The sequence below is a fragment of the Rosa chinensis genome, chromosome 2 (genome assembly GCF_002994745.2).
Source record: "Rosa chinensis cultivar Old Blush chromosome 2, RchiOBHm-V2, whole genome shotgun sequence".
In the NCBI taxonomy this organism is placed as follows: Eukaryota; Viridiplantae; Streptophyta; class Magnoliopsida; order Rosales; family Rosaceae; genus Rosa; species Rosa chinensis.
This window is the reverse complement of record NC_037089.1, coordinates 25890686-25901874: the sequence shown is the minus strand read 5'-3', so window position 1 is coordinate 25901874 and position 11189 is coordinate 25890686. Positions and strand designations below refer to the sequence as shown.

Sequence of the window (11189 nt, the reverse complement as noted above, 5' to 3'; positions counted from 1 at the left end):
TACTGGTTGGTACGTTGAACTATATAAGCCAATCTCTGTTTGTTCATGCTGATGTTTGGAATGAGAATTACAGGCACTGGGATTTTTTAAAACATCCCTTTGAGTCTGGGTGCAAGGAAGTAAGATCATTGTAAAACACGCAATCAAGGTTCTTGCTTCTATGATGGGTACTCTTAAATCTCACCATCTAATACATGTCTGAGGAAGACTGTTGGTTGCTATTTTCAAGGCATGCCTTCAAAAATTCAGTGTTACTGTGTTATTGCGCACTCAAATTTTGAAGGTATCAGAAGACAAATTGTCACTCTAGGTCACTTTTTGGGTCAATTTCGTGACCTGCAAACTGACATTCGGTGACCTTTTGTGAACAGTATCTGACCTAGTGAGCTAAATAGTGGAAATGAAAGGCAAAAAACAGTGAATAGTATTGACCCAGTGATCTCAACATGTAAACTTGCTTAAAGGTCTTTCTTTGGCTGCCAAATCACTTGGGGGTCTTTTATGCTCTTATTGCCCTGAATTGAATTTGAAGGAATGGCATAACATACTGAAGAGTGACTTATGGGAGTTGTCAGATAAGATAATCAATTTTTTTCGATAGAAGAAAGAAGTGGAAATGACAACCTCAAATTGTTATGGATGGCTGAAGGTCTCTTACAACCTGGAAAAAAAAAAAAAGAGAATGTTGAAAGAAGTTGGAAATGACTACTTTGATGATCTACTCTCAAGTTCATTTCTTCAACACTGATATGGCAACTATTTCATCATGCACGACCTTATCAGTTATTTGGCTATGTTTGTATCTGGAGAATTCTGTGTTAGACTGGAGGACAGTGCCCCATTCAACATTATGAGCCAGTCATGCCATTTTTCATATATGAAAGCAAAATATCATGACCATGAGAAGTTTGAGGCTTTATATAAAGCAAAAAATTTGCGCACGTTTTAATCGAGGTAAATAATTTCCCTCCCTCCTTCCAACCAAGGTACTATATGATCTGTTGCCAATGCTACAATGCTTTATCAAGCTCTGTTATTGAGGAGTTGCCTAGTTCAATTCGCAACTTGAAACATCTAAGGCACTTGGACTTGTCATCTAATGCTCAAATCAAAATGTTACCAGATGCAGTGTGCGATTTGTATAATTTACAAACATTACTGTTGACAGATTGTCGTGCTCTTACTGAATCGCCCCCAGCTTGGCAAGGCTGATAAAGTTGCACCATCTTAATATCAGAAGATACAAAGTTAAGAAGGATGCCACCACAATACCACATATGAGAAAAATGACAGACCTTCAAACGTCAAGTGATTTTGTGTTGGGAAAGAATTCAGAGGTTGGTTTTACAGAGTTGAAGAAGCTTTGGCATTTGCGAGAAGTACTTCATATTTCAGGGCTTCATAATATTGTCTATGTTGAAGATGCTTTGGAGCCAATACAGGGGAGAAGAAGTATCTTGATGGACTAGTTTCATCATGAAGAGGTGACACCTTGACACTGACGATTCAACCAAAAAAAAAAATAATAGTGCTAGTTAACCTTCAACCTTATAGACAGGGGCGGATTCACATAGAGCCCAAATTAGGCACTTGCCTAAGCTGGGTTTTTGAGTTTACACTGATTTGGTGTAGGCAAGGTATGTGAAAATGGCAGAAATTGGGCAAAATCAAGGCAAAACAAGATGAATTGGGGAAGAAAATGACAGAAATTGGGCAAAAACATGGCAAAATCTTCATAATTGCCTCCAGAATCTATAGCTTCCCTCTAATTTTCCTCTCTTCCCCTCCTGCCATTGTCTTGCCTTACCTGAAAAAATTTTCTGGCTCCGCCCCTGCTTATAGAAAACAAAGAATTCTCACGATTCATTCGTATGGGGGCATAAGCTTTCCTAGTTGGTTAGCAAATTATTCTTTCCATTAGGTTTATCTTCAACTTAATTTCCAATTGTATTAATTCTTGCTTTTTTCCACCACTGAAGCAGCTACCCTTCCTCCGGGATCTTCATGTTATTCAGGTAAATGGTGTAATTTCAACAGGTCGTGAGTTTTACGGTGATGATATATGTGTCGTTACGCCGTTTAGACATCTGAAATTTCAATAGGCTGTGGGTTTTACGGCTAAATGGAGAGTCTTCTCTATTATTGATGGACAAAGGAGAGCTCTCAAGTCTACTTTGATGGGTCCATTTGTTGTTCAAGTCTTTGAGCTTGTCTTTCATGCATTTGGACCACTCTCTCCAAAAATGAAGTTTAGCTACTGTGAGCCTTCTCTTGGATTGACGATTCCATGCATCCTTTAACAATTTGATCCACACATTTCCTTGTCAATCTTCTCATGGATTGATTAATCCATCCATTAACATTTTGATCCACATATTTCCTTGTCAATCATATTTGTCTGTGTACTAGTCAAGTCTTTGGACGTGCTGTGAGTTTGCATATGTGATTGAAAATTAAGCGGAGACCTATAACCTCTCTGAATTAGTAGCGTGTGTATATATATTGAACTATCTCCAGCTAGTTCCTCTTGTAACTCTCCTCAGTGAACAATTCCACATACTTTGCATATCCATTATTAAAACAATGGAGAGAGTTACTTGGTTCTTCCGGATATACTTGATCTGTTGTGAGGTGGCTAGCTGCGTAACTATGGCAGCACAAACCAACCTTAACATCACCACAGACCAGTTTGCTCTTCTTGCTCTCAAAGCCCGTATCACCAATGACCCTCAAAACATAGTCTTCACCAACTGGTCAACCACAACCCCTGTTTGTAACTGGGTTGGAGTCACTTGTGGTGCACGCCATCATCGAATCGCAGAGTTGAACGTATCTTACTTTGGTCTCACAGGCACCATTCCTCCAGAGCTAGGCAACTTATCTTTTCTTGTTGTTCTGGACTTCAAAAATAATAGTTTTCACGGTATCTTGCCTCAAGAATTGGCTTGCCTGCGTCGGTTGAAGTTTATAAGATTGGGAAACAACAAGTTCATGGGAGTCATTCCATCATGGTTTGGCTCCTTATTCAAACTTCAAGTATTCGATTTGTCTGGTAATCAATTTTCAGGTTCCATACCAGCTACAATCTTCAACTTATCTGCTCTGCAAAGAATTAATCTTAGTTATAACCAACTCTCAGGTATGAACTAAAACTATCAGTCACCAAATTATTTGGAACCCTAATCTATTAACACATTAATTAGCTAGCATGTTAAGGTATAATATACGCTTATTTTTTTAAGTAATAATTATTGCACAGCAAGAGCAATTGGAGACCTAACAATGTTATAGGAGATATACCTTTATGGTAACAATTTCGTAGGTAGGTCACAAATCGGTTTTGTAGGATTAGCTAAAGAGAAAATAACTATGCATATGCCCAATACTTGAAACTTCAATCAAACATCTTGTATGGAGATGATCAACTATAATATATAATTGTTAGTTCTTAAGAAATACCAAATGAGATCGGTGCTTTAGATAACCTGGAGAAGTTGTTAGTGAACTTCAACGCCTTAATTAAAAGGAGTATTCTTATAGCTGTCTTCAACATGTCTCCTTTGATTATTTTGAGTCTATATGACAACAGCTTGATTGGAAGTCTTTCGGACAATATATGTCAACATCTTCAAAACATTCAAAAGTTGGATTTTTCTTACAACTATCTTGACGGTCCAGTTCCATCTAAATGGTCGCAATATAAACCACTCTTTTTTATTATATAGTATACCCATTAATATTCATCACTTAACCCAGATAAAAACTATTGATATTAGCTCAAACTATTTGACAAGTATTCGTAAAATCAGCTCCATATTTTTAATAATCATCTTATTTTGTTCTTATATATCATGATTTGTTCCCAAGTAACCAATTAATATTGTGTGGTAATGATTAGAAGTTTAATTTCTCAATTATATATGATTGACACCCTAGCTTGTTAAGGTAAGGAGATCGATATCTAATAGATAGTTATTAACAGGTAGAATATCCAGAGAAATGGGGAACCTAACAATGTTGAAGGAGATCTACCTTGATAGTAATAATTTTGAAGGTATGACTTCTATCAATTTTGTTGATTAAAATAGATAATTAGTTACCTTACGTGTCCCATATTTAAATTTTGTTTATTCTTGTTGAATAGCATGAAGTATATCATATCTCTTATATCAGTTGGAATGTGTGTTGATTTTTCAGAAATTCCAAATGAGATCGGCACTTTGAATCATCTGGAAAAATTGTCTGTGCAACAGAATTCCTTAAAAGGGCCCATCCCTATGACTATCTTCAACATGTCATCTTTGACTATTGTAACTTTCTATGGTAATAATTTGAATGGTAGAATTCCGGACAATATTTGTCAAAATCTTTCAAATATTCAATGGTTGAATTTGGGTGCCAATCAATTTAATGGTCCACTTCCTTCCATATTTGGGCAATGCAAACAACTTCTTCGATTAGACTTGGGGGCTAATAGCTTGACAGGTATTCATAATATCAATTGCATATATTTAATCACTTAACATTTTTATAAACCGGTTCAGCAAATCAATTCAAAAGATGATGATTATTTCATATTTTGATAATCATATTGGATATATTGTCCCTAGCTATAATGATTTAGACACATTTGTACCCGTTTTACATTTTTGTACTGTAGTAATCATTCTACATTTGACAAATTTATAAATCAACAATACTAATTTTCTAATTGAATTTTATAACTATTTATTTTCTCATCTCCCCCTATTTTATCTCTCTCCTCACTTTCCATGTTCAGAAAAAGAAAAGCAAGAAATAAAAATAAAATAAAAAATAAAAATTTTCTCACGTGGTTTTTCTAGTATATGGAATAATGCCAGGGTGTTGATATAACTGTTGCAGGTCCTATACCATATGAGATTGGTTATCTTCCAAATTTAGTGGAATTGTCGCTTGGTCAAAATAATCTAAATGGCCATATCCCATCCTCTATTTTTCTTACAACCAGCTTGATAGTCTACTTCCATCTAAATGGTGGCAACGTAAACAACTCTTTTTTATTATAAAGTATACACATGAATATTGGTCACTTAACCCGGATAAAAACGATTGATAATAGCTCGAACTATTTGATAGGTATTCCTAATGTCAACTTAATATATTCAGTAATCCTTTTATTTTCTTCTTATAGATCATGATTTATTCTCAAGTAACCAATGTGCTGTAATGATCATAAGTTTTCTCAATTAAATATGCTTGACACCCTAGCTTGTTTAAGGTAAGGAGATCGATATCTAATAAATAATTATTAACAGGTAGAATATCCAGAGAAATCGGAAACCTAACAATGTTGAAGGAGATCGAGCTTGGTAGTAATAATTTTGAAGGTATGACTTCCATCAATTTTGTTGATTAAAATTTATAAAGCAACGTTACAAATTTCCTAATTGAATTTTATAACTATTTATTTTCTCTTCTCCCCCTATTTTTTTTCTCTCAATTTTATCTCTCTCCTCTCTTTCCATGTTCAGAAAAAGAAAAGCAAGAAATAAAAATAAAATAAAAAATAAAAATATTCTCACGTGGTTTTTCTAGTATATAGAATAATGCCAGGGTGTTGATATAACTGTTGCAGGTCCTATACCATATGAGATTGGTTATCTTCCTAATTTAGAGAAATTGTGGCTTGGTCAAAATAATCTAAACGGCCATATCCCATCCTCAATCTTCAATATGTCCACAATAACAGGATTATATCTCGGCCTCAATCAGCTTTCAGGCAGCCTCCCAGCAGACATAGGCCTTGCGCTTCCAAAACTAGAAAAGTTTGGAGTAGGAATGAATCTCCTCAGTGGAGTAATCCCCAAATCCATCTCCAATGCTTCTAAGCTTCGGATTCTAGACCTGGGAAGTAACTCTTTTTCTGGATTTATTCCAAGCACTCTGTGCCTCTTGACAAACCTTGAAGTGCTCAGTTTCCGCATCAATAATTTGACCATTGATACCTCTACTCCAGAAGTTAATATTTTTTCTTGTCTGCCAAATCTTAGAAATTTGAGGATTTTAGCCTTCTCAGGCAATCCATTAAATACCGAGCTTTCGATTTCCTTCAGTAATTTCTCTGCATCACTTCAAAATCTTTATTTAGCAAATTGCAGCTTGAGAGGTAACATCCCCAGTGATATTGGGAATTTGAGTAGCTTGATAGTTTTAGGCCTTCAATTCAATCAACTGAGTGGGCCAATTCCAAGCTCAATGGGAAGACTACATAATCTTCAAGGCGTGAGTATGTTTGATAACACATTGCAAGGATACATTCTAGATGAGCTTTGTCAACTAGAAAAGTTATTTGGATTGTACTTGGGTGGGAATCAACTCTCTGGTTCTGTACCTTCCTGCATGGGTAATCTAACAGCATCTCTAAGACTTCTATACTTGGAGTCCAATTTGTTGAATTCCACAATACCATCTGCCTTGTGGGGACTTACAGATATCTTGGAACTAGACTTGTCATCCAATTCTCTAATTGGACCTCTATCAGGTGGTGTTGGTAATTTGAAAGTTGCTACATACATAGATGTATCATACAACCAATTATTTGGGAGTGTACCAAGTAGCATTGGGAGTTTAGTGAGTTTGGTAAGTCTGTCCTTAGCACATAACAATCTAGAAGGCCCTATTCCTAGTTCCTTTGCCACATGCTTAGGCTTAGAAAAATTGGATTTATCTGGAAATAGTTTCACTGGAGTGATTCCAAAGTCTCTAGAAGCACTCTCATATCTCAAGCATCTGAATTTGTCTTTCAACAAACTCCAAGGAGAAATTCCAAGCGGCGGTCCTTTCAAAAACTTCTCTGCTGAATCATTTGTTTCAAACCATGGACTCTGTGGTGGATCCCAATTTCAAGTTCCACCATGCAAAAGAAAAACTAGCATATCTATCTTGAAGTATGTTATTCCGGGGATCTTGTCAGCAATGCTTCTTGCGACCTCCATTATTTGGATGTTGATGTTACGTAGAAAAAAGAATGAAACAGCTGCAGCACATATTATCTTGATGCCTCAAGTTTTACGCAGAAGGGTTTCATACCAAGAGCTCCTATGTGCGACAGATGGATTCAATGAAAGCAACTTACTTGGTATTGGGGCTTTTGGCTCAGTATATAAAGGAACATTTCCAGATGAGATAGATGTTGCAATAAAGGTTTTCAATTTGGATTTAGAAGGGGCATTTGCAAGTTTTGAGGTTGAGTGTGAAATGCTAAGTAATGTTCGTCACAGAAATCTTGTCAAAGTCATCAGTTGTTGTAGTCAAATTGATTTCAAAGGTCTTGTATTGAATTACATGCCTAATGGGAGCCTTGAGAAGTGGTTGCATTCTCAGAATTCTTCTTTGGACTTGGTGCAGAGGTTGGATATAATGATAGATGTTGCATCGGCATTGGAGTACCTTCACCATGATTGTGAAGTACCTATTGTCCATTGCGATTTGAAGCCTAGTAACATCTTACTAGATAATGATATGGTTGCACATGTTGCTGATTTTGGTATTGCAAAACTCTTGGGTGGAGGAGATTCTATGACTCAAACCATGACCCTAGCCACAATTGGGTATATTGCTCCAGGTGTTGTGCTCTTTTAGTAATCTTTCAATTCTCTATATTGTCCTTAGTTATGAAAGTTTTTGTAATTTTTTTCTTTCTGTTTTTAAATCAATCTTATAAATGCAGAGTATGGAATGGAAGGAATAGTGACCAGAAGAGGGGATGTGTATAGTTTCGGTATTGTAGTGATGGAAACATTTACAAGAAGGAAACCAACTGATGAGATCTTCATTGGGGAAATGAGATTAAGTCAATGGGTTGCGAATCACCTAGTTGCAAATGCGATAGTTGATGTTGTGGATGCTACTTTACTTGGAACCGAGGAGGATCATGAGTTCGTGAGCAAGAGGGAGTGCTTATCATCTATTATGAGATTAGCTGTTGCTTGTTCAGCAGAATCACCGGAAGAGAGGATAAACATGCAAGAGGTTGTAGCCATGCTTTAAACAATCAAGATCAAGTTTTCAAAGCAAACTGCAACAGGAGGTGTGGTGTTGAACTGTCGTCCTGTTTTGGTAACCCTTTAATGTGTCGATATATCTTGGCTTGCCATTTGATTATGTACCTAATTACGTAATTGTATGATAGTATGGTTCCGACTCATGTTTGGTTGGTAAGTTACTCCTCTGCATTCAAAAATAACTTCCATCTAGCTCCTTGCAGTTTTGTAGTTTCTGTGTTTTTCTGCTTTGAGGCTAGCTGGTTAAATAAACTAAAGCACCACTATTTTCTCAATTTTTTCTATCTTTAAGTTCTCAAAGTACTCATCATGGTACAGTATAAAACTATCTTGAATCCTTTGAAGTTTTAGAAGATTGTGGATGCACTAATTTTGATAATTTTTTTTCCTGGTGGAGGACTGCATGCACTTAAGTTGAATGAGATGAAAACGTATATATGTACGAAACTGAGTTCACTTCAAGGGCCGATGCACATCCTTCTCTCATCTGTTCAAATCATGTCTATAAGAAATTGTTCAGAATTGGAGTCATTTCTGCATGCGGGATTGCCTTAAATTTAAAATTGCTTGGTATTCTATATTACAGAAGACTGATTGCAAATTGAATGAAGTGTGTTCTAGAAAGCCTCACATCTCAGAGATGCTTGATAATCGGCTTCAGTGTGTGAAGAAGTAGTCTCATTTAGTTGTCTGACACCTGTTGTCTCTTAAAAACCTGACACTGATTCGTTGCTCTAAGCTCCAGTACTTGCCGGTTGCAAAACTTGTGAATATCCTTTGCTAGACCAATGGTACGTACCAGAAAGAGCTTCTAATGTTGCTTCTTTTACTGTCTGTGCTTCTAAATTTAATTCTAGTAGTAAATTTAAAAGTGCTTACATGCCTGTACCTTTGAATTGTTTCTAGGTGCTTGCTGCAATTGAGTCCTAGCTAGCTAGCTTAGCTTCTACATTCTTTGTCCTTGTTTTATAAGATAATCCCACTTCTGAAATTCGAATCACTTTTCTATTGCTGTTGGACTAGGTTGGTCAGTTTTCTTTTCCTTTTGTGTGCTTTTGATGGTCCTGACTGAATCTGTAGTGGAATTAGCTATTTTCTCTTTTTACCAATATTTCCCACTTCCCTGTTTCGTCATAAGGTAACTTTTGCTTTGTTATTCAATTTCTTTGAGTCCACATACTTAATATTTAGTCATTCAAATTTTGATAGGTTTTTCCAGTGTTGATTTTAAGGTTTTTCATTAGTACCATAGTTATTTCTCAATTGCTATCCAAGTTTGAGTCTCTCAATAGTTGGTCATATATAACAGCCGGTGAAACCTTCATATTGCAAATGTCTCTGAACAGCAGGCATCATCAACCTCAATATGCTACTCTGATATTATCTCTGGTTTTCCATTTCATCCAACCCTATTATGTAATCCATTTCTGAAATTGATGTTTCACTTCTGGCATGTTAATCTGGCTTTTTTCGTCTTCTTTGCAAAACTGGTTTATCTTTTGTCTCTTATTGCTTCCTGATACCCTACATGTAAGACTTGACCAATATCCTCTTTCATGTGTCTTTTGACTCTTTGCTGTGTCTTTGCTGATTGAGATTGAGATGGATGGGTAATTAATGAGTTTCAGGAGGCCAAAGAAGGCTAAAGCTGGAGAGGAGAAATAGTACATTGATATGGGAAAGCTTCTGAAAATGAAGATAGAAGAGGTTTCAGCTAGGACCATGGAGGTATTGGTGGATGCAGTTGCTAGGTCCGCATGGCTGTCCACCTTCTTCTGTACTGAGTTGGACGATTAAGGGGGTGAACAGAATAGCAAGGAGATTGCCAGTGAGATGGAAGCAACTGCTGCTGCCTACCACATTTTCCTTAATGTTTCTCTGCTTAGTTCCAAGTGAGAAATGCTACCTTAATAACACGTGTATTCAATGATATTCTGGTCACCTTTACAGTTTTGATCCTTTGACATATATTTTGCCTTCATTTGAGTAGGTCCATTGAGGAGGAGGGCCTCATGAGGTTCATGACTGAGGAAGAGGTGCTGAAGAGCTCTAACAGATTAGCTGGTAAGCCCGTAGTTATATATCAGCACCTCTCAGTTCCATATAAATAGCATGGATTGATCTTTAGTTATGGAGTTCTACTTGCATAAATATACACCATGAAATCATGCATCTTTTTCATTATAAAACCATATTATAGCGCTTCACTCTGCTTCTGTTTACATTCTTACTTGTCATGAATAACTAAAGGTGACTAGCACTCAGAAAATTATTTTGAATAGTGAGCAGCAAGAGCAAGCAGCATAGATTCCTTAATTAATCATGTGCCAGTTCAGTTGGTACCACAAAAAGAGTTGTTGGGGTTACTTTTTTGATGTCTTTGACAAAAAAGAGGTGAAACATTTTCTACCTTCTGATTTTGCAGGTGAAGGTCTACAACACTCGCAAAGGATTAATTTATAGTTTAACCGACACCGAAAAAGGTGTAAAGCAATTGGATAAATTGTGATTAGCATACTGATTGTTGTTAGCATTGTAATGTGGCTTGAGTAAAAAAGAACCAATAAACAAAGGAATTTTAGGGTTTTCTTATTTTTTATATTTATCTTCTCTAAGAAAGGAGTATATATACAAGATACAACATGTCCTATTAGGAAACAAAACAGAAGAGAATATTCCTAATAATATACAAGATACACAATCCTAATAATACACGGAATGACACTCCCCCTCAAGTTGGTGCATACAGATCACGGATGCCCAACTTGTCAAGTGAATCATAAAAGGCTTTACTCGAAAGAGCCTTTGTGAGAATATCTGCCAACTGTTCTTCAGTAGGAACGAAGGGAAACAAAATGACCTTTCTATCAAGATTTTCTTTAATGAAATGCCGATCTACCTCCACATGTTTCGTACGATCATGCTGAACAGGATTGTGAGCAATTTCAATCGCAGCCTTATTGTCACAATAAAGAGGCATAGCCTTTTTCTGCTTGAACCCTAAATCTCTCAACAAATTTCTCAACCACAACATCTCACAAAGTCCTCGGGCCATTCCTCTATACTCTGCTTCTGCACTAGAACGAGCCACCACCTTTTGTTTTTTGCTCTTCCACGTAACCAAGTTACCACCCACAAATGTGA

General features: G+C 36.5%; 1 protein-coding gene across 8 annotated transcripts; it reads left to right on the top strand.

The window, feature by feature from the left end:
* Window positions 1-2315: 2315 nt before the first annotated feature.
* Window positions 2316-10629, top strand: LOC112185733 (LRR receptor-like serine/threonine-protein kinase EFR). 8 transcript variants are annotated; one of them, XR_005805822.1, is made up of 10 exons: window positions 2316-3139; window positions 3983-4054; window positions 4174-4485; window positions 5298-5369; window positions 5618-7606; window positions 7712-8071; window positions 8632-8836; window positions 9674-9937; window positions 10036-10109; window positions 10471-10629. XR_005805822.1 is itself a non-coding variant. In XM_040513862.1 (6 exons), exons 1-6 carry the CDS (start codon window positions 2584-2586, stop codon window positions 8029-8031), a joined length of 3321 nt encoding a protein of 1106 aa, XP_040369796.1. In that variant the 5' UTR covers window positions 2316-2583; the 3' UTR covers window positions 8032-9635. The 8 variants fall into 8 exon arrangements, 1 of the variants encoding a protein (XP_040369796.1); XR_005805820.1 differs by having other exon boundaries at window positions 7712-8198; XR_005805825.1 differs by having other exon boundaries at window positions 4198-4485; window positions 7712-8836.
* The last annotated feature ends 560 nt before the right edge of the window (window positions 10630-11189 follow it).